General features: G+C 38.6%; 3 protein-coding genes across 4 annotated transcripts; 1 reads left to right on the top strand and 2 right to left on the bottom strand.

The window, feature by feature from the left end:
• Positions 1 to 281: 281 nt before the first annotated feature.
• On the bottom strand, positions 282 to 8,880 carry gmppaa (GDP-mannose pyrophosphorylase Aa). Of its 2 annotated transcripts, XM_019268912.2 has the most exons (13): positions 8,729 to 8,880; positions 7,044 to 7,141; positions 6,715 to 6,818; positions 6,116 to 6,308; positions 5,893 to 5,952; positions 5,657 to 5,787; positions 5,486 to 5,500; positions 3,124 to 3,258; positions 2,822 to 2,919; positions 2,692 to 2,738; positions 2,342 to 2,434; positions 1,405 to 1,573; positions 282 to 905 (listed from the first exon to the last, which is right to left on the bottom strand). In XM_019268912.2, exons 1-13 carry the CDS (start codon positions 8,766 to 8,768, stop codon positions 805 to 807), a joined length of 1,284 nt encoding a protein of 427 aa, XP_019124457.1. In that variant the 5' UTR covers positions 8,769 to 8,880; the 3' UTR covers positions 282 to 804. The 2 variants fall into 2 exon arrangements, with proteins under 2 accessions (XP_019124457.1, XP_019124458.1); XM_019268913.2 differs by lacking the exon at positions 5,486 to 5,500 and having other exon boundaries at positions 8,729 to 8,879.
• A 2,961-nt stretch (positions 8,881 to 11,841) lies between these two features.
• pnkd (PNKD metallo-beta-lactamase domain containing) lies at positions 11,842 to 18,769 on the bottom strand. Its single transcript, XM_019268919.2, has 9 exons — positions 18,581 to 18,769; positions 18,023 to 18,138; positions 17,382 to 17,494; positions 17,065 to 17,123; positions 16,707 to 16,799; positions 16,052 to 16,215; positions 15,365 to 15,451; positions 15,079 to 15,194; positions 11,842 to 13,715 (listed from the first exon to the last, which is right to left on the bottom strand). The coding sequence occupies exons 1-9, from the start codon at positions 18,736 to 18,738 to the stop codon at positions 13,542 to 13,544; spliced, it is 1,080 nt and encodes a 359-aa protein (XP_019124464.1). The 5' UTR covers positions 18,739 to 18,769; the 3' UTR covers positions 11,842 to 13,541.
• A 448-nt stretch (positions 18,770 to 19,217) lies between these two features.
• Positions 19,218 to 23,949, top strand: LOC104927011 (protein lifeguard 3). Its single transcript, XM_010740993.3, has 12 exons — positions 19,218 to 19,520; positions 20,022 to 20,303; positions 20,401 to 20,468; positions 20,612 to 20,676; positions 20,790 to 20,843; positions 20,995 to 21,045; positions 21,196 to 21,235; positions 21,445 to 21,482; positions 21,605 to 21,692; positions 22,069 to 22,164; positions 22,299 to 22,352; positions 23,381 to 23,949. The coding sequence occupies exons 2-12, from the start codon at positions 20,039 to 20,041 to the stop codon at positions 23,528 to 23,530; spliced, it is 969 nt and encodes a 322-aa protein (XP_010739295.3). The 5' UTR covers positions 19,218 to 19,520; positions 20,022 to 20,038; the 3' UTR covers positions 23,531 to 23,949.
• The last annotated feature ends 13 nt before the right edge of the window (positions 23,950 to 23,962 follow it).

Genomic DNA, 23,962 nt, shown 5'->3' with positions numbered 1-23,962 from the left:
TAGACACTCTCTTTGCAATAATTGGAACAAAAGTGCTGAAGTGATCATGAGTGCTTGAGGGCTTAATAAGTAAATGTTAATGTGCTGTATCCATAAATTGGAACAGTTCCTTGAGTGATTGCAAATGCACAATTTAAGTATCTGCTGTCGCTGCTTACATGGCAGAGTCTCAAGGCCCCCTGCTAAGTTCACATTTTAAAAAGGCAACATTACTTGATTGCAATGTAAATCTCAAACCCGCTGATTTGGCTTTAGTGGTAGTCAATTTTGGAGACCAACAATGAAGATGCTAAAAGATTTTAATCAGAGCTGCACACAAATAATCATCTCTAAAAAAAAAAAATCCAGTCAGTAGCCAGTGATTTTTTATTTTCTAATAATTCCTCATCTCAGTAACGAGTCTCAAGTCTGACAAGGATGCCCTTGATAAACAGGTTGTCTATAAACTTTTTTTTTTTCTTCACACATCATATTACATCCAACCAGATATATTACACTGCTGTCTGCACTAATTTTACAGTTCGGTAAAGTTAATAAAAAACCAATATAAACCTCTGGCATGACAGCACATTTCAAGGTGAATCAACATGCGTGATTAGCCTCTCTCTAATGTTGCTGGCACCCAATGATGCATAGAGGCTCGAGGACAAATATATAAAAATCTATCTTTCAAAACTATTTAATGAATGCTCCATATCTTCATTTTTGACATCTTATATACAGTAACTCAGAGGCAGTGCCGGCGTTGTCCAGCTGCATCCTTCAACAGTGACAGTAAGTGGACAGAAGCGTGAGGAAGATTAACTAGAGAATAATTTGGTTTTTGAAGCCACGGTTGAGGTCTTTGTGTGGGAGGACAATCGAGTTGAGTATAATCACCTCGGAGGGGATGGTCACGTTGCAACCTGAGGAGAAAAAGCGAGGCTGGATTTAGTCTGTGCAGTGTGGTACAGTACCAAGGACATAAGACATTATATTACAGTTAATCCTTAGCCTAAACAGCAATTTCTAACATGGCTAAACAAGAGCAACAGTGAATAAAGTTTGCAAAAAAAAAAATCTGTACAGTTGGGACAAGTGTTCTCTGGAAAGAGCTGTGAGCACTTAGCATGAGTTGGAGACAGATGTATAATTCAGTTCTTGTACATTTATCGAGCCATGTTAGCCGCTTACTGCTAAAAAAAAATAGAAAGACAAATGTACAAACATGTCAAATTACTATGCTGTAGACAACTGCTGGGCCTAATCCCACCATGGGCCTTGGAGTAACCCTTGTCTAAGCAACCAAGCCTTCCCCTTCATTCAAACACTAAAGAAAAACACACATTTTGATGCTGAATATAATGAATATTTAACAATTCATCGGAGGAATTCAAGTTTCACTCAAGGTCAGAGCATGCTTACCAAGAATGGTAATTGAGGGTGTGAGTTTTCCATCTCTGAAGAGGGTCTCGCTGTCAATCTTTGCGTAGGGATCATTAGGGTTTGGATCACTTGGGGTTCCTTCTACTCTTGCCCACTTGCCAATGGTGCTGTCCCATCCCACAATGCTGTTCAAAACACAGCAGTGGTCCTAGAGGAACAGTGACATGACAGAAAAAGGTTTTAAATATTCAAGCAGATAAGAGGATACTGCTCCTATGTGTGAGAAAACATTGATCAAATCAAACTACTTATATAACTCCAGATTTAAAATAGGTAGTGTATATTTAGAAGTATAGCTCAACTAACAAAGTGTCCTTGTAGGCAATATACAATAAAAATCAATAAGTCACCCAGAGTATAAATTCATTTTGGAATCAGCCAGTCGTCACTGAAGACATGGGATTAAATTATGTCAGCCTCCAAATCGTTAAAAATGACATCTTTGTGAGAGGCACAGGCGACAATATTTCTGCTGTGACAGAAGAGCTTAAAGATAAATTTCGGAGAAGTCTGTTGAAGTGTGGATAATGTTTCTAATAAAATGTTGAGATGTCACCCAGAGTAAATGGGCAAATAAATTTCCCTTCAATTCACTTAGTGTGAGAGCCAGTTTAATTCCAAACTTTGGCGGTTGCACTGTGAATAAAGTTGATATTTTCAGCAAAAGGTTTCTCTTATTTAACCCACACGTTTAAGCTTCTTTCAACATAAGAGCTAGCTCACTTATTTATGTGGCAATCAAGTCCTGTCAGACAGTGCCTACTGTACATTTCAGTGCACCTCATTTGCACTGTGGTGAACCAAAATCCCAAACCGGTGCAGGAGAGGAAAAGACTCTAGTGTGCCTAAGTGTCCTGTGTTATATCTAGCCCTGCCTGCTTGTGCCCTGATAGGAAACTGTTTCACGTGGGCTAACCTGTAGAGTTGCGCCATGGAGGATGATGGACTCTCGAACTCTGACCCCAGCACCGATAGTCACTCCAGTGCCAATCGAGACATTGGGACCCAACTGGATTGAGAAAAGAAAAAGATGAACCTGTAATTTTACTTTCCCTCTAATAACAGAAGCATATTTTACTATTTTACTTTAAATGCAACACAATAGGGAAGGAAACATTACATTTTACATTTAGTCGTTCAGCTTTTATCCAAAGCGACTTACAAATAAGGGAAACAATCAAGGTACAGTAAAAGGTAAAGGATGTGTAGCAACTTATTACAAAACGTGGCAGATTATTACATAATGTGGCGCTACAGGGTGCTTACCGTGGCGGTGGGATCAATGTTGGCTGTAGGATGAATATAGACATTACCTGGAGAGATGAGAGGAAACATGAATAGATTTATCTCCAATAGCAGGAAGGAAACAAAGCTACAGATGATTAATAAATCTTACCACTTATCTTGGGCCCTCCCTCCTTATTTGAGGCCAGCCTTTCAGTATGAGTTGTGTGATACTGGTTTAGGTAGAGCCGACTGGCATAAATTGCAGACCTGGAAAAGAAAAAAAAGAAAAGAAAAGAAAAGAAAATCAATCTTGATGCTATCAATGTCATACTTTTGGAATCAGAGCAGTAATATACAGTTTTGTACTCACAGCACACTGTTTTATATGTTTAAATGTTAATTCAGGTTTGATTTTAAAAATATAAAAACCAATTCCCGTTGAAGGTGACAGCATTTATGACGTGCACTCACCCTGCAGATTTAATCTGACTCCAGAAGCCGAGGGTTTTATATACGTAGAGTTTGCCTTGTCCTGCCAGGGCAGTGAATATGTCCTGTTCCAGCCTGATGGCCTCTGCTCGGTGCCAGCCGTTGGTTGGCTCCTCTCTGGAAGCGACAGATCATCAGTCAGAGATACAAACTGGGGCCAGGGGGCCTCATTTATTAAAATACAATCTTGTGCACAAAGTCAGAGGTTAGAATGAAATCCTGGTCAGCCAGGATGCCACACTATAACCTGAACTTTATATTTATTTAGTTTAACCTTCACCACAACATCAAAATTGAGCTTAGCCAAGGTATGGCTGTCAATATTTTCTCTCTTCATATTTTCAAGTGAAACATCGAAAAATGAGGCGATTTCCCAAAAGACGTGGCCTTAAAGTGGATATATGTATATAATTACTGAGCAAATGATGAAACACTGCAGGCAATGTTTCTGCCTCTGCAATCATTAATACTGACATGATGTGCAGACTTGTGCTGCGGTTTAGCCCAAACACACAAACAAAGCAATACCATAAGAAGTTCCCATTATTTTTTATTGTGCTTAAATAGTCGTCGATGTTTCTAAAGAATCCAGATATCCGCACAAATAACTCAGCGGCACCATTACCTCCAAACTCTTTCTCACAGCCAAAGAAAAACATGAATTTATTGCCCTACAATCCAGCCCCAAGAATAAAATGAGAGCAGCGAGTTAAAATTCATGACTGATGCTAACTTTGATGGTGTCAGTGCTGGGCTGAAACCAAAGCTGATTACCTCGTAGTGATCCAAAACTTAAGTAGAAGAGTCTATGTGTTCCATATTAATCAGGGTCTCTGGCATAGTGTATTGTGAGAGCCCCAAGATGAAACGGAGTGTTAAATATTGATGAAAAGAATATTTTAAAAGGATAGCACCCATAATCGAAGTTTTACCAAAAAGGAGGGGATGTGGTTAGAGGCAGAGCACTCCCCGAGAGATTTTAGCAATATAACTCTTCTCGTTCCTAACAAGTATCTCTGATGTGTTCAGCGATTTTGCAGATTCAGCGCCCTCCTTGATTTAAGTCCTATTGATGTTAGCAGGTGAATTATGCACAGCGTGGTTTGACCTTTTGTAATATATTTCAAGTGTCCTTGGAGTGCCAAATGTTAGGTCTACTACACCACAGCGAACATTGGAAATCACAAAAAAAAAGAAGGAAAATCTGTCAAATATCCATGACTGTGAAAGAAATAAAAACACATCTTGATCCCACGTGTTATTATGGATTCTGTGAGTGAACTGCACGTTTAAGCTGGGATCAGACAGGAAGCTTTTTTTTCTAACGTTCAAAAGAAAAGCACAGCTGGGAGTGGAGCAACTAACAAACGGAGCAAGAATTCATAAAACCATTACACGAGTCTCACTGACAACACAGTTTCACCCACGGCAACTTACAGTATCTATTTAATCTTTGCTGGCTAACTTAAAGAAGCATTAGGGACTACATAAACGTTAACACAAACAGACATGAGGAGGTTCTGCTTGCCCTTAATAATATTAAAAAAAAATGCAGGATGCAGTGTTTGATAATCCGAACATCACACAAATTATGTTTTGTTTTTTTTACTCTAAAAGCAAAGATTCAACATTTTTGGGAGATTTGCTTTCAGGCAGAGACTTAGATGAGAAGATCGATGCCACTCTGTATCCATCTATCTATTAAGCTACATCCAGCAGCCTGTTTACTCAACATAGCACAAAGAATGGAAGTAGGGGGAAGCAAGGAGCCTGACTCTGTCCAAAAGCAACAAAATCCATCTACCATCAGCTCAATAAGAGACGAAGAAATAGCCCGTAGAGTTGCTTTTATGCAGAATTAGTGACGTACAGAAGTGCTGGTGGGTGGATTTTGTTGTCGTTGGACAAAGGCAGGCTAGCTTTTCGTACATTTTCAGTCTTTGTGCTAAGCTAAGATAACCACCTACTGCTGCTGGTGGCTTCACATTTACCAAACAGAACTGAGAGAGGCATCAGAGGAGAAGTACATGAACACATTTCCCAAAATGTTGAACTATTATTTTAATCTCTGACAGGTAAAGACCCTGGAGTTCTCCAGTAGTTTTCCGTTTCAAGGCCAAACACAATAAAATAACAACAACAACAACAACAAAAAAAACAAGCGTCTAGCAAAATGGGAGATGCATAATTTGGCAAAAAAAAAAAGAAAAAAAAAAAGGGCACAGGCAACATTCACAAAGCACCCTATGCAACCTCAGCCTTTATCGTGGGTTATCCTTCTACACTTCACACAACGCTAAGTGCTCTATAACTAACACCGTGCAGCCCAAATGTACTAACTTACCCATCGTATGGATATCTGATGATTGTGTGAGAAAACACAAATCATGGCAGGGAGGACAAGGGAAGGGGGGGAAAAAAAGACAAATGAAGAGAACCAAAGAGTGGAACAAAATGATATTTACATGCATTCCCACGCGCTGATCCCCATGAGAGAGAGAAAGCTACGACTCACAACAACATGTCCTGCTGATTCTTCTGAAAGACGGTGCCGATGTGCTGGAAGATGTCTGGGTTAAAGAGGTATATGCCGCAGTTTATGATGTCGCTCACGAACGTGCTCGGCTTTTCCACATAATGCAAGACCTGGTTGAAAAAAAAAAAAAAAGAAGTTAGTTGAAGAAGCAGTTATGATTTTAAAGGTGAATGAGTGATGATATTTAGGGAAATAACATAGTAAGGGTTAAATACCTCGTTTGTTTCCTCGTTCTCAACAATGCAGCCGTAATTCATGGATTGCTTTCTGTTTGACTGATACGAATAAAAGTGCACTTTAGCATTTACATCAAATTTGAACACTAAAGTCAAAAGCTGAGCACAAATAAAACATGCAAAACTTTTGGGGAGTTTTACCTTGATTACATTTTTAAAGTTCTAATAAAGACAGTAACAACTGTCAGTAATGAAATCTCACCGTTGTACCGAGGATAACAAAGCTGTTAGGTTCTCCGTGTTCCTTCTGGAAGCTGAGCATCTCTGCGAGAGGAAACGCTGAGCAGACATCAGCATTCAGAACAAAGAAAGCCTCCGGACTGCCGGAGACAATCTGATCTCTGAAATGATAGATTCCCCCGCCGGTGCCCAGGGCGGAATATTCCTGCAGATACCTGTGGTGCGGAGTCAAGAAGAACAACATACCTCATTCAGCAGAGGTATTGCACCACAACAGGAAACATTACCCTAATAAGAATAGAGACGAAATATATCTAGTATGTCTGTTGAACAAATAGTTCAGAGCATATGAGAATATTTTGACAACTGGTGTCTATATTTACCGAATGATGTGTAATTAAGAAAGGAAATAAATGTTTGTGTTTGTATTAGATACATACACACAGAATATACAAAATAAAGAAACAAAAACAGAAGTTATGAGTTGTGTTTGGACTCCACTGTGACACATCCACACCCAAAGTTGTAGTGTCATAAAGGCCTTACTTATTGTGATACTCTGTGTCTGAGCTGAGAGACCTGTTAAGCCTGTTGTTTCTGGGCCTTGCCAGTTTACAGTACCTGATGGAGATTTTGAACTCCTGCTGAGCATTACACAGGAATCTGGTCAGTTCTTCGTTTGGCTGATAAAAGCCGATGAGCAAAATCTCCTTCATGTTCGGTACCTTGTGACACAAAATATGTTCATTATTAGACTGATTCTCTGCAGGGAGAGAAATGATTAACACCAAGAAGGAGGATTAAACTTCAGGAATCACATGAAGGGCATGGACAAATCTTATAACACCAAACTGAATTTAAATTAAAACACCTGAATCTGCCCCACACTGTGCACTACATTTGCTCATACTTCACTGCATAATGACTATACGAACTGCAATGACACTCACTTTGGCACATGCTTCAATGTGATGCTGCAGCATGGGCACACCAGCCACCGGAAACAACGGTTTGGGAACTTCAAATGACAGCGGCCTGAACCTTGTGCCTGCAAAGAAAAATAGATCAGATTACAATGCAGATCACTGTTTATACGTGTTCAACATAACCGATTCAGTGAAGTTATGACCTGTGCTCTCTTGTATATAAAGAAAAACCCTTTAGGAATTTTTAAAATGTGCCTCTGTGTTGTTTGATTGATTGAGTGAGAAATTATATTTCCCACATGTAAAAGCCAAAAAATAAAACATAAAATAAAGAAAGGAAAATAAATATACAATCAAAAAAAGAAAAAAAAAACAAGTCAAACCTGTACACGCACCAACTCAATTGTTAATTTCTCTTAATTAGTGCAAATTAAATCATACATATTCAAAAAGGAGTGGGAAGAAGTGTACACTTCTACATTCCTAGCCCTTCTCCTCTACTTATTATTATTCTTATTACTGATATATTATCATTTATAGACTGTCTTTATATACTTGTGTATATACATTTCTATATGCATAATTGCACATTTCCACATATTCATACCCAAGTGAACCATACATATTTGTGATCATCATCCTAAATCCTTCCTCATTCTTATACCTCAGGAAAATATTGTTTGTTGTATATCTTCTTGAACTGAAGAATATTTGTACTTTTGTTTATGTGTTTGAAATGTGCTCTATAAATAAAGCCTTGTCTTCATGGATGAGTAAGTACATCAAAACGTCCTAAACTCGGTTCACTGTTCCCATCTTAATATTTTTGAAGGTGTTATTCCTGTGTACAGTAATATTCAAAAACTCTTTTATGAATGGAGTACGGTCACTTGATATGAGAGAAAATCAGTCTAATGGGTAAATGATTGAGCCAGTTATTCCCAGCTCTGGACCTCTTTACCTCACCGTCATAGGGAACATCAACTCACTCTCACAATTCAAGTCTGCACTTAAAACCCACCTGTTTAAAATAGCCTTTTCCATCTGATTCAATTACATTGTCCTATTTCAACCTGTTTTTAATGTTGTATTCTTGTAATTTGATTTACTTTTTATTTGTTTCTGTTACTCTCATTTATTGTACGGTGTCCTTGGGCGACAGAAAGGCGCCTATGAAATAAAATGTACTATTATTATTATTAATGAAGGTCAAAAATATTATTTACATGTTCAACTTTATTTATTTATATATAGCACCTTTCATACAGAACTGTAGCCCAAAGTGCTTCACAGAGCAGAGTTAAAATCAGAAACAGACAACAACAGAGCAGCTGCATGAAAAAGTAGAAATCAGAAGAAAAGTAAAAAGCATGAGACTACAACAATGAAACAAATAAGAAGAAAAATGAAGACCTATAGGGTAAAAAGCAGAATTTAAGAACAGTTACAGCAGTAATCAGTAGATAAGCCCCGCACAGTGAATAAGCACCAGAGATAAAAGTAACAGGGAGTGATCAGGACCTGTTAGTTTAATTATTACTAATTATTAATGCATTAAGGGCTGATGTTGTGCTTGTGTGTGTGTCACTGTGCCACGTCAGTGATATTTAAGAAGCTCAGCTTTAGCTTTTAGCTTTTAGCAACCTAACCTCGCACTAACCGAGCGCAGCTGACTTTGAAAAGGCGAAGGAGACGTGGTTTATCCTCACCTTTCTGAGGTCCCCCGATTAAAATCACTGCCTTCAACATCTTGAGGGAGAAGCCGCTGACAAGTCGTGGCCCCTGAAAAGAAACTACCTGCACCTGCTGTGTTTACTCAGTGTTCCGGCATACACTTCCTGGTGGTGACGTCGTCGAGGGCGGGATAAAAACATAAACAAAACACGGAGCGGAGTCAGGGACCGGACCGGGAGTGCAGAGGAAGAACGATGAGTGAAATATATATAATATAATATAATATAATATAATATAATATAATATAATATGCATAATTATGTTATATAAATAAGTAGCCCAAAACACTGACTCTGGATAGGACATTTCTGTAGTTTTATTAATCTCTCAACAGGGAAAATCTTTTTTCACTCTGTTTTATTTACATGCATTTTTAACCCAGAACACATACACATGCAGTACAAGGGCTCATAGACAATGGAAATCATTTGAACAGTGTCTATGCTTTTAAATTGGTAATGTATCTATAACTGTTACTGTTGTTTGTCTGTTTTTTACCACTATGACGTGTGCTGCTGCCTTTCTTGGCCAGGTCACCCTTGTGAAAGAGGTCTTGATCTCAATGTTTTTTTTTATCTGTTTAAATAAAGGTTATAATAATAGACATGCAATTTTTTTTGGAGAGAGATGGTGGAGTGATGGGCAGCTCCACTGAGGAGCCCAGCGGGCAACTCAGCAGTGCCCAGGAGGTGAGCTGGCAACCTCTCCAGCTACCAGTACACCTTCCATATTTTTGATCCATGCTGGACTTGAGCCGGCCACCCCAGCTACTGCCGCCCCATTTTCATGCTTGAAATGGGAGGGTGAGGTGAGTGGTATTTAGTTGCCATTATCTGTCAGTATCTATCTGTGTTCAATAGTCAATAAAAGAGGCTGTAAGGGCATCCCAATTGAAAACAACACAATGAATAGTTTAGTAAGGAGACAAAATTCATTCATTCATTCATTCATCATTAAAAGTAGGCTATCTGTCATTCTAAAATAATTTTAATTAATCCAGGTGAATTAAAGACAAATAAATACAGAAAAAGTTGAACCAACAGACCTTTTTCACAGCAGCTATTTTGACATAAAATAGTCTAGTAAACACAGGTGTTTCCAAAGATACAGTTTAGGTTCAGTTCCATTCAGGTCAAACAGAGTCAGGGTGCTGCTGTGGTGCGTGTTGATTCACTGGAAAGTTTCTACTGCAATAAATGGAACAACTTTAATTAGTGCCAGAGACTTAAGTGACATTTGTGGATAATGGGAAACAAGAAGAGTAAATCAAATCTGGATGATAGACCAGATTTCACTGCTAAAATTGTTGAAGCTATAGAACCACTGAATGTCTGGGTAAAAGAGTTGGGCTTCCCTGGAGGCACATTCAGTTTGAGGCAGCTGACACAGAGACAGTAAAGGGTTGATTTTAAGGTAAAAAAAAAAGAAAAAAGAAGGGTGTCAAGGAGAGAATTGGAGGATATAGATAAGGACCTAAAAGCATCAAACTTGAGGAAGAATGAGTGAGTGAGTGTAGGGGAAAATCATGCTCAACACATGCCACACCAATGATGTACCAGACAACCAAAGAACAGATAAATCTTCGTAGAAATCTTCTTCTCTGTACCCCAAAGCGCCTCGGTGTCTCAGTAGACCACAATCTCAACCGCACCCCTCCGACAGCACCGCCACCTTATCGGACCGATCACGGATAGCAGGACAGGACGATGTGACACATCTGGTTCAATGACTGCAGTATGCTCCTCCGCATCCACAACCACCCTCCCCTCCTATTGTTCCATTAGGTCAAACAGAGTCAGGGTCAGGCTGTGATGCATGTTGATTCACTGGAAAGTCTCTACTGTGATAAATGGAATGGAACCTTAATTATTGGAAACACCTGCTTCCACCCTACTATTTAATGTCAAAATGGTTGCTGTGGGAAAGGTCTATTGCTGAATTTAGGAATTTAACAATAGTGTTTAGTTTCTAGCTGAACAAACAGTAAATAAGGGAACAGTAAATGTCCCAAATCCAAAATGCCCGCGTAATGGCATTTAGGATTTGGCAAATCATAATCCCATCATCTAGATTGTCAGAAAACATCTATGAAAGATTACAGTAACCCAATTTGTTCTGTAAGACATTCATGTTCAGATTTCAGGCCTTTAAGCTGAAGCCTTCTGGGTCAAAACAGAAGGCAACAATTGCATCTGTAATAGGCAGACGTTCTGTTATAGCAGGGAAAGCACAGGTGTTGCTAATAACACTAATGATTGCTCTGACCCAAAGCAGCAAAGTGGAATTCAGCCATCATTCATTTAATGACTTACACCTGTGCTTTTACAACTGTGCTATGTTAAAATGTGTTTGGTGAAAAGGGTCTAAATTGAAGTACAGTAGAAAATTGAACAGGAACAGTAACATGCATGATATATTCTAACTAGATAAATATTTAAAGAAATTTTGAGTGTGTCTGACTCTGGCCCTGTCGCCCCCATACATTATTATTGACAGCAAATTCAGTATTAATACAACAAGCTGTGCCATCGTTCCCTTTTTATTGGGCTCTTATTTTGAATGGACTCTTATTTTGAAAGACTTGTTTCGTGTTTGTGCGTACTTGTGTGGTCTTGTGTCTATTAATGAGAGGGTTTTACAAAGTCTTTTATTTTGAAGGGACTCTTATTTTGAAAGACTTTTGTCTTGTCTGTGTGTGTGTGTGCGTGCGTGCTTGTGTCTGTTAATCAGTTTTACAGTCTTTTATTTTGAAAGACTTTTGTCTTGTCTGTGTGTGCATGTGTTTGTGCTTTTTTAATAAAGAAAAAAATCAAACAGTATTATCTTCCTTTACCTCTTATTATGACAGATAAATTAACTGACTGACTCCACTTTAATCAGTGTCAACACATTGGTTAGTATTCCTACAGCTTGTTCTGTGTGATTACAGTTGTTTATGACAAAGTTCACATTTTTCTTTCATTGTGTATGTTTTACATGTGCATAAAATAAGTTATGTTCTTATTTAAGGTGATGGAGGTTATGGCAGTGGGGGAAAATAACTCAGCTGTCAGTACTGAACACTCGAAACAAATAACACAAACACAGGTCTAATGAAGCAGTTTACTTTCATATTTCCTCATTAAAATGTAACCTGAAGTAAAACAGTCTCCCATGTGGAGATATTCATAACTCAAACATATGCAAATAAGATGCAAATCTGCATCAAACAAACAGAACAACATTTTAGTCAACAATCACCAGGGGACAAGGTGCTTTGGTATGAGCCCTTCTGCAGGAGCAACAGACGAACCTGAAGAGAGTTCAAATCGCTTCAAAAGTTTAAAGGTTTATTCCTTTGCATGCCCGCCCATCTCCACCAAAGCAGAGGCTGCATCACATGTCCTTTATAGAGATATTCAAATGTGCACATAAAGAAGACAGCGTTTATTATACTGAAATCATTTTTATCCATTGTATTGACACAGTATAATAAATGCTTTGATATATTAAAAAAATATGTACAATTGTTTCTCTTTCCAAAGTTTTCAATTTAGCTATAAAAACATTTTTTTAATTTTAAAGTGAGCCACAGTTTGTCACATTGTATTTTCATATTAGGAAGAAAATCAAAGAATTTTCATCGCCATCTTACTCTTAAATATTACATATTTTAAACAAAAGTCAAAACATAGTGTACGCTACAGATTGCTTGATTTAACATCACCCCGGACGTTTAATCATCTTCATTGTACCTGTTGGCAGTTCGGAGTAATTCTACAGGGAACCATCCCTTCTACAGCAAATCAGTCATGTTTCATACATTACAATGCACAGGTCCTTCACGTACAGTATGTGGCTGTTCACGTTCACATACTGCAGCACAACACAAATCTTAATGTGGAACAATTAGTTTGTCAAAAAAGAATTTGCTTGAGAGGCACAAACGAGGGCTGTACTATAAAATATGTCTTCCATCTCTATCTACGCCGACTTTTTCATGAATTCTGTGAATTATAGAATAAAACGACTTGGTCAAAAGAACAAAAACAAAAGAAACAAGGGCGAGTAGGTCTAAATCACAAATCTCTTAAATCAAAACAAAACTGGCTCTTATTCAGCAAACAAAGATTCACATGAACGGCTAGTGTCAAGACCCCCCCCCCCCCCAAACACTGTGCTGACTTAAACGCAAAGTACCAACAGCATAGATTATGACATGTTAAATTAACCGTACCATCATAGCTGAAAAAAAAAAAAAAAATCAAAACATTCACACTCACAATACTGAATAAAGTCATAAAAAAATCACATCTTCTATGCATAAGTTAACTACTCTTAAGCAGCACTGTGAAAACCAGCATACCAAAGGCTTTTAAAACAATGTACTACTTACCCTAAAAATAAACCAGACTGTGCAGTAAAATAAGAACACAGTACCTAACATGCTAAATTAACTTGTTACCGCAAGAATCAAAAATCTGGTTGTACCTACTCACAGAAGATACTCATGCAAATCTACATTAGATGAGCACAATCCTGTCTATAAACACAACATTAGCATAACATACAGAATGTGAAGAGGTAATAGGCTTATTGATTAGTATCATGTAATAATGATGTTATGACTATGTTCCTAGTGGTCTCTGGTACAGGTTGATACAGTTACGTAATGCCCCTTTAAATGTACAAAACTGGTCTCTTTGAATAGATCTTTACAGTACCTTCATTAATGCAGATTACTACTTTAATATCATGCTCCTCTGTTTGTCGGTGTTAGCTTAACTTCTTGTTTTAGTGTTCCCAGTACTATCTCCTGTTGTAGAGATCTTTGCGTTTTCGCAGCTCCTCCAGAACCCGAGCCCGAAACTGGGTCCAGTCTTCATCCTGGAACTGCTGGAGGCCCAGCGCCAGATGGAGCTCCGCAGCATGGCTGCGCAGGAAAGGATTGTACTGCCTCTCTTCCCCGATAGTGGAAGGACTCTGAAAATGAAGTGCATGTCAAAAAGCAGCCTTCCTCAAAAATTGATGTGCATAAGTCTCTCTCTAGCGGCCACAATGATTCATGTGTGATTCTTTCAGTTGCCGAACAGATTTTTAGATGACAGGTGATTTTTTTTCTTCCTGCCAGCTGAAACCAGCACAGCTTTGCACCTCCGTCCCAATTCAACTGCTGCAAAACATTTTCTTTTTTAAAAGGGAATTTCTGATCATATCCATTTAAGTAAAGGTCACCGGGCAACTCTTTCCTTCACTACCGCAAAGCAAACGCAAACACAAAGCTAACTGCTAATATCCAACAACAGTAGGACTGTCAAAAAGTTGGCAAAGGCTGAGGTAGTATCACAGCAAGCCTAATTAAACCCTATTCATACTAATTTGTTCTAATTCCACATTAATTCCATCATGGAAATGGGTGACCTTGTTGATAGCAGACATGCCCATGTGGGGAAAGCACAGGTGTATATAATAAAATGAATAATGGCTGACCATCCATTTAGCTGCTTCTGTTTCAGGTTCCTGCTATTGTGTATGCTGAATCAGTGTCACACTGTCAGAGCTTACTGGGAAACTTGAATGTAACAATTGTCCTTTATATTAGGGCAAGTCAAAATGACTGTTGAAAAAAAAAATGTCCTTGTTGAAATGAGGAAATGACAGACAGACTGTGTCAGAGATGGATCACTGTATGACCTATAGTCACATTTACGATATGTTGTGTGCTTCTAAAGCTTCACTGCAGCTTATTAAACCTGGAATCCCTTGCTTTTATTCATAGCTGCACCTCTAGATAAAATAGAGTATTTTAGATGTTAGATGTTAAGTTTATGCAATTCTCTTATCTTTTAAGCAGCTCTGCTAAAAGCAAAATGCTTTGTTTGTATGCCCGTTTCTTTCTTTTCTGCACCCCTGATCTGCCAATTATACATTATACCATTTCAAAAACAACACAAAAACAACACAATCTGTCACTAACTATTTCTGAGGAATCAGATCAGCCATATTTCATGTAGCACACACACAATGCAGAGAAAACAGTCAAGGAGGGAGGGAGGTGCAAACGTGTGAGACTGCCTAGTTGCTGCCTTGCTGTACAGATGGCAGATAAAAACTCATCTAAATTCTGGATAGGCACTTCTAACGGTGAACCTTTTGCTTTGCTGCAGACTGTTTCAGAGATGAAAATTTGAGAGCCTGGAAGAAGAGGAAGTGAGAGCATTTGGGCGCTGACAACAAGCACACTGTGGGCAGGTGATAAGCCCATCTTCCCAGGTGCTGGACAACGTGAATCCCTCCTGGGATGACACGCTAGAGAGGCCCAACAATGATGATGTATCATCCTCACCGTACACAGCTTCTGGCCTCGCTGCTGCAGCACCCACTGATACTTGTTTTCCCTGGCAGCGTTGCGTGGCTCAACCTCAGCGGCAAAGAGCAGATTGTCTTCTGCATACTCGTGACCTGATGGATAGCCAGTGGACATAGAATAATATATAAAAATGCCTAAAATGCAACACCACACTTACACTCTATAAAAGACACCATGCAAGCCTTCGTAAGATTCATGCTGTCTATTAAAGTACTGAAATCAAGCCACATCCACATCACACACACTGAGAAGATTTACCTACCAGGCCATAATAAGGTATCCTCACTTAAAGAAGCGACTGTGTCCAGAGATGACAGCATTGTTGTGGCATTGCCTTCAAACATCCTCCCTGAAACAAAAATAACTTTTACTCAAGCAGTTCTTTATGAAGGCCAGACTTCACACTTTTCAAAGTCGTTTCAGTGGTACTGGTTGAAATCAATTTAAAACCTAAACAGATTTAAATTCAGTCATTTATTAGGAAGAAAACCAGCCTTTTCTGACTGATCTGTGGCCATAAAAGGTACTAATACATACAGTAAATTGAAGGTAAAATAAAAAGGCACATCAAGAAAGACCACAAAATATGCATGCATTGCATAACAAACAAAACAAACATTTAACAGAGTAAAAGAGAAAATAAATCTTTATAACATGTACAGAGCTCCTGTAATTAAATTCCTTTTGGGAAGCTCTCTACAATAATGCATTGCTTTGAACTGGGTGTATTAAGAACATGATGATGCCTATTTAGCTTAGCATTAGTAAACAGCCAATTCATTCATCTCTTTACAGTCATTTAGTGGGTCATGAGGAGGTACAAAGATCTTCATTATGTGTAGAATGATTTCACATCACATCATGTTGTGCTGTGTCTCTTCTGAGCAAGAGTTGCTCTGAAGCAGAACGACGGTTGTAAATGATTATTTTCTATTGATCCTGAACTCACCACATCCCGAGAGGAAAACCAGGTCACCGGAGAAAAGGCTGGAGGGGGTGCCGACCCCACGGCCATCCAGGAGGTAGATCATGTGACCCACTGTGTGTCCAGGAGTAAAAAGGGCCTTAAAGTGCATACGTCCAACTGTTACCGAGTCCTTGTGGGAGAGAGGGCTGGGAAAACAAAAAGAAAGAAAAGAAAATACTATTTAGAGAATGTGTGATTTTGATTTTTCAAATCAAATAAACTCAAATCAAATCAAAGATTTGTGGCCAGTTTAGCAGCTCTGACCAAACTGGACAATCAGGGCAACAGGACAGCAGAAAAACTAAACCCAGAACAGCCAGTTACCTAACTAGCAGAAAGGTGCAGAGAAGATATCCCTTATTTGAAATCATTTATTTTAAAAATGTACTTGCCAATCTGAACAAATGGTAAACCACTAGTTATCTGGCCATCGTCATTTTTACGATGCTTAAGATGACCTCCATTCTTGAGCCATAAGCCGACCCAGACATAAGGGAACAGTTTATCATACCATGATAATTTACTGTGAAGTCAGCTGCTGCGAGTGCTGACCGAGAGAACAAGACTGATTCTGTGGGAGGCAGTGTTTGGTATACTGTGCGAGCCAGGACTTAACTGTGTGCAAGCCAGGACTTACTGTGTGAGGCCAGGAATGTTATCAGCTGCATTTCCATAAACTCTGCACGAGCTGTGAAGCCTTTTCAACCCTTTGTTTCCACCACTGTGATCCCTGAAAATGGAACAGAAAGCAGAGGCATGTCAGTATTGTAGACACATTAGAAAATTGTGTATTTGTTTGAGCCATTTACACTAAGAATTTTCAAGCACATACTCTTTATTTCAGTTTAAATCTGGGCAGTGAACTTTAGAAATATGGGAGAATATCTGACATGTAATGTTACACATGTTCACATTAGTATACATGTTTAGCACATGTTATATTTAGCCCCATCTCCTTACTTTTATACATAAAATGGATTGGTATGCATACTCACCAGTGCTTGTGTGTACAGAGTATTGCTTCTAACGTCACTCCCTCTTCCTCGAGGACCGCCTGAAAAGTTACTTTGCTGTTTAAACCTTCAATCACCATATAAAAGAACACTTCAGCAGCCTTTTATTCAAAAGCTAATTAAGCTGCAAAACACTTCAGGATATTTGGCATTAGAAATTTTTACTCATGTGCTTGTAGTGGCTTGTAGCTATTGACAATCAATAGCTGTAGCCGTTGTGACCAGAAAAGGTCACTTTCTGCATGGTAAGCCCCTTTACAGACAAAGAAAAAGGCTTAAAGTGGTATTTAGACATTCACCTGAACTGTTTGAGGGTCTGCAGGATCAACAACAACTGCAACGCTGGAGGCTGTGTCGATTACAAGGTAGCTGTAGTTGTCAGACAGTACCGAGATGGGAATTATTTTGATACCTGAGACAGAGACAAGGACAAAGACAAAGAATTACAAATAAGGTACAATATTTAACATTTCGAAAGGCAGAAGTAGATATGTAGTGTAAAATGTATGTTTTGAATCTATAGATAACACAACCCCATGTTGTTTCCTTTAAGTCTGAGAACATTCACAAGTAAATGAAGCAGATGAGGAACAACCTGAATCTTTACAAAAATACATGCAAATTCAACAATATGTCAACATGTTTTTCTTTATACATTCAGTCTACTGTCATCACATGTGCATTACAATGTACAGATCACTGTGGACTTACACAACATGTTTAGTCACATGTATCTTGGAGCTGAACAACAATATAGTTCAGTAATAGATCTTATGTCCAGAGGACAAAACAACTTCTTTTGTCATTTTAAGTCATCCAGTGGGCCGGATTAGACACTTTGGTGGGCCGGTTCTGACCCACGGGCCTTATGTTTGACACCCCTGGTTTAACCCAACAATCAGGACCTTTCTGAATAAATAAAATAAAACATATGCCATACCATTGAACTCCATGGGCTGAGCTGTGGAGTGTCCAGCAGGGTAATGTTCCCGGGCTTTCCTCATCTGCCTCTTGTAGTACATGTAACCAAGCCTGGTCCTGGTGTAGAGTGTGTACCTGGAAAAAACAGATAAAAAAAAGAAAAAAAAGAAAGGTTAGAAAACATTGTGTGTAGTCACCATCTTTCAAAAGACACACAAGTCATGTGACATATCAGGGCCAAAGCACTAACTAGTTTGACGCTAATTATGAAACAAATGTTGGTTGTCACGACAACGCCTCCTAAAAATAAACCTGCTCGTCAAAATATAGATGTGCTCATTATTTGTATGCCGAACAATACAGCTGCTGTTATCGGTTTTAGAAAAGGTTTAAGCGCAACATTTCATGGACAATTACCTCTGTCGACTGGCAAAGCAACTTAAATCGTGGGCATGTTTGAACGCGGTTTGGCAGGACGGCCTCTCTTCATACAAATCTGCTAAGCTACGCTAACGACCATCACCGCCATGACAACGACATGTTGTTTGATTGAGGCAGAGACCACATTAATACTCACGCTATTCGGAACAACGGCTTCTCCGTGCGGGCCATTATTTTGCTCAACAGTCTCCTCCAAAACAGCAGTGCCGTCCGTCTGTAGCGAACACACAAACATAAACACAAGAGCGATGCGGCGGAGGCGAGCAGCGTTACCGTCCAGTCAGGAAGCGCCATAGCCTCTGAGCGGAACGCTACGTCATGACGTACAAGGCGACGCAGGCAACAGAATAAAAACAAAAACAAATAAACTATAATACTTACTAAAATACATGATTTTTATGGTTATGATTATAACTATAATTGTACATTTATACATTTGATTTCTTTCCCTTCAATGTTAATTTCATGGCAGGAATTCTTGAATTCTTTTAATTCAAGAAAGAAAAAAAGCTAAGCTCCTCTATTTTATGACATGTGCAAGTGTTTGTGTACAAATTCCACCTCAGTTAATTATTTAATTACATGTTGCATGTAATTCGGTCGAGTTATAAATAATTTAGTGACTCCTTACCGTCCCTGGTGGGACGACGTTAGATTATTAGGTCACAATAAATCAATATTACAGGAGGCTGTGTTTAAAAATATTTGTGAAACAAAACAACAAACGACAAATGTGAAAAAACAAACAAACAGAAAAAGAATAAGGGTTTAGAAAACAAACAAAAAAAACAACAACTCATGATTGGGAGAAGCTACATCTAATTTATATTTGTAGGACATCGATAGCCATCAGTCCGTCTTTCTTTACTTTCTTTTTATTACTATCTTTTTTTAAAAATTATTTTTAGAAGAGCCCGAGGAACAGCAGTCGCCATGCTTTCTGAGACAGTAACAGTGTGAGTTTCAGGGAACATATCCTATTACAAAGATGACATCCTCCTGTGGTGCAAGTCTGCAAACCCCCAAGGAGAGAAAGGACTGAAGGGCACAGTGCTCCCATCTTAGGCTAAAGCCAGGTAAGTGAAACGTATTTCTGTTTCTTCTTTATTTGTTGTTTATGTCAAACGTATTTATTCGGATTAGACTATAACGAGCATTCGGAGTTTCGTTTGTGCCACTGTTCTTCTAGACTTTTCTAGTATGGCTAGGTTATTTTATAGGGCGTATTAGGTGTATTAGTTTGTTACAAGTACACGGAAATAGCGTTTCTCAGCAGATAATGAAAACAGAACTTTGAACTGTGACCTTTGTTACAAGCTTAATTCAATTGTGCAATTGCAGTTTTTGCACAATAACTTTATCTATAAATTGATTTAGTTAAGTAATATTGTGACAATGAAAAGTGCAGATGTATAATAATTCAATGGATATTCTAAGGACATACTGGACCAGAAAAGAGAAGTTGGTGGTTATGTGTATGTTTATTTATTTAATTTTTTTTACATGTGTCATATCGCCATTGCATTACAAGTACAGTATAAGTGTTGTGCAGCTGATCAGCACTTATCTCCTTCAAGGTGGTCCAGCAAGGAACATGACGTCTAAAACTGATGATAATCCTCCACCCTATGAGGATGCACTGCACCATCCCAAGTATGTAAACGACCCCCGAAACCCACAACATGGCTCCTCTCTTCCACCACCTCCCTCTTACAGCCCCAGTCCTGGGCCACCAGGCTACTGGGCCCAGGAGGGTGTCTATCCGCCAGCTGGGATGTGGGCAGCCCCTGGCCACTCTCCGTCTGGTATGCCCATGACAATACCAACTCTGTCTGGAGGACTGCCTGCATCCAACACAGGTTCTGAGGAAATAATACAGGGCTTGAGATATATTTAGATGAGCTCCTGAGTGTGAGAAGTGTAAATTTCGACTTTGCTATTCCCCAAATTCTACAGGAGACATGGATGATTTTCTGAGCAGCCAGTGGGAAAGCACATCTATTCGGCATGCCTTCATTAGAAAGGTAAGGATTTTCTCCATTCATCATTTCACACAGAGACATTGTTGTTTCCAGTGCCAATCACTATCCTGCTAATATCATCGACAACTACTGAAATGTGTTCTTGTGTGCTCAACGGAACTGCTTGGTTTTGTGTTTTTGGGCAGGTTTACTTAATTTTAACAGCACAGCTTGCCGTCACCTTTTCAGTTGTCGCTGTCTTTACATTTGTGTAAGTGTCCCTGTTCATCCTAGTCTAATATTCCATCTCACTGCTTCATGTATGTGATGGAGGGTGAGGATCAGTCTACTCCTGAGTGATCTCTTATGTCTGTGCTTTCATAGTGAGCCGGTGAAGATGTTTGTCATCAGATACCCCGGCTTCTACTGGGCATCTTTGTGAGTTACACTCTAGAAGCATGCTTTCAGAGCATGTAGACTCCACAGAATCAACAATTTTTTTAGCGATGTTATTCTCAAGTATGTTATGAGGTCAATAGCTACGTTATATGTTACACAATAAAAATCATAGCGATTTATCTCTCCATAGAGTGGTTTATTTTGTGGTTTACTGCATTCTTGTCTGCTGCAAAGAGCCGAGGTAAGCAAGGACCTGTCCTGTATGACTAAGTAAAAAAAAAAAAAGAAAGTTTCACAACCACTAATGTTGTGTTTTATTTAAAAATTCATAATCAATAATGATACTTCTGTTTGTATCCATTTTAAAATATTTATCATAATCTGTGTTTAGGAGGCGCTTCCCATGGAATATTGTGCTGCTGGGAGTATTTGTAAGTACTGTTTTATGGGAGTATGGCTGAGAATCCAATAATGTAAATGGTTAATACAAAAGATCTATATGACAAAACTAAGAAAATATTGAGAATGGAATATTATTTATGCCGAAGACTAGAAAGGCAAAAACAAAGCAGCCGGTAAGAAAGAAAAAAACTCTTGAGACATTCAAAAACGAAAATTGTTTTCATGTTGTATCTTGCAGACTATCGCCTTGTCTTACATGACTGGAACAATTTCGAGGTTTGTTTTTGGCTCCAACTCATACAAAACACCACAATACACAAATACTGTACAGTACTGTGCTTTTTAAAAAAATTTTTAATAATGACATATGTTTTAATCACTACATATGTCTTTTTCAGCTATTATGAAACAACAGCAGTGTTTATCGCCATTGGAGTAACAGCAGTAGTTTGTATAGCTGTCACAATCTTCTGCTTCCAAACCAAGGTAGATGAAGATGTAAACTGTGTCTCTCTGTGGCTCAGTAGCCCGTGGCTTGTCAGAGGATGTCTTTGTTGTCCGTGTAAAAGAACGCCTTTGTCTCACATTACAATGGGGCACTGCGTTCCTTTAAATATTTATGACATTTTGGAATAAAATGTGAATCCAACTTCTCTTTCTGATGCAACTCAAGATGAATCCGTTTCATATTTTTGGCCAGTACATGACACATCTGCCTCATGTTTTATTATGATTTTTTATTATTTATTTTTATTTTTTCGTAATTCTGATCCTCTTTCAAATTATCATCACTACTCTTTCATGTGGCTCCAAGCATATTAACTTCACTTTCATCCTGTTAATGACTTCTTTCTCATCACAGGTGGACTTCACCTCCTGCGGGGGATTTCTCTGTATTGCTTCCATTTTGCTCATGATCATTGGGATTGTTACAGCCATCGTCCTCTCCTTCCAATATGTGAGAACTCTTTGGTCAAATTCTTTAATTTATTCTTTCTACTCATGTTTCTTACTGTGAGGAGTAGCAGCTCAGCAGGGTGTATCTGTGGGACTGATTTAACATTCACAGCCCTTTCTTATGTCACTCAACAGGTCCCTTGGCTGCATATGCTCTATGCTGGAATTGGAGCCATCATTTACACTCTGGTGAGTCTACACTTGCATGAATCTAAGGAGAGCATTTGAGCTTGGTATTACAATGTTGCTGTTGAATATCAATAGGCATAATCCTTACACAAGTGAATTTACAATTGTTTACCAGATCTAATAACATGTTGACAATTTTCTTCGATTCATCAGTCTTGTCTTGATGTGGATGCAAGAAGAAAGACCATGAGATCAGTAAAATCAAAATTTATCACCATAAGAACATGAAGGTCCTCGGGAAATTTAAATCAATCAATTTATATGATATTATCTGTAGTAAATTGATGTTTTGGTCTCAGGGTGATAGGAAAAATAGGGAAGGAAAGACCATGGAGTGTCCAAAATTGAAAGAGGTCGTCTCAGAGGATATTAAACACGATCAATACATTTCATGGCAATTTTCCCATTACATTTTGATAGTTTTGGCCATGCCTGAGGCACAGCTCTCGGGATGACAACCTCTTTGGCCTAGAATAGAATATCTCAACAGTTACTTGATGGATTGCCATGAAATCTGAGATAAAGTGGAGACATTCATGATTCCCAGACAATGTGTCCCAACTGACACTGACTTTTCCTCTAATGCCAGTAGCAGGTCACAACTTTTACTTATCGAGTAAATCATCTCAATATACATTTGATACAACATTTCGTATAGATATTTAACATTTCCAGAGGATGTATCTTAATGAACTATTAGACGTGTTGCCAGGAAATTTGGTACATGCGTTCATGTTGACCTCAAGATTTTTTGTAATAACTGGGGATCGTCTGACTTTTCCTCTTGCGCCATCATCAGGTCAAAATTGGTTTAGGACCAAAAACAATTGAAACTACTGACACCGTCCTCAATCTTTAGTTGTATGTTGTGTCTGGTGCTAATGAGCAAATATTGGTGTGCTAACACATTTTATGCTTGACTATATTTTCTTTTCCCAGCTGTTGTCAACACACGTGATGCTTTGTATCTTCATACTGCACTTAACACATTTGATGACTGAATTTGGCCTGTCGTCTTTCTCCATCAGTTTTTAGTATACAACACGCAGCTTCTTATTGGAAATCGGGAGTTGGCCATCAGCCCTGAGGAGTATATCTACGGAGCTCTCTCTCTCTACATTGACATTGTTCACATCTTCCTCTTCATCCTTCAAGTCAGCGGAGCTGCTACTGAATGAGCCCATGGTTAGAACACATCTTGTTGTCTACATGTTTGGACTTACAGGATATAGTGTTTCGTGTTCCATTAAGCATAATGCTTTGTGTACATGTGTGACTTTCAACATTGACCGCTGGTAATGAAACATCCCATTAATTTAACTATATATGTTTATTTTTTACAGTAACACTTGAGCACTTTGACTTATTCTTGCACTGTTTGAAGCACAGAATTAAGTCTTTCACTTATACAAGCTGTGAGCATTGCCTTCTGTATAGTTATTTAATATGTCGTCCTGCATTTTTGTTTCATAAAGTGGTGGTTTAAATAGTCCAATCCAAATGCTTCATGTAGCCATGAGAGATTACACGGCGTCTGTTGTGGGAGAGACATAATATGTGCACGTTTAAACAATATATAAAAGTCTGTCAACTATTACTTGTATTATTAA

The sequence above is a fragment of the Larimichthys crocea genome, chromosome XVIII (assembly GCF_000972845.2).
Source record: "Larimichthys crocea isolate SSNF chromosome XVIII, L_crocea_2.0, whole genome shotgun sequence".
NCBI lineage: Eukaryota > Metazoa > Chordata > Actinopteri > Sciaenidae > Larimichthys > Larimichthys crocea.
Note: the sequence above shows the minus strand (reverse complement) of the source record. Positions and strands in the feature narration are given on the sequence as shown.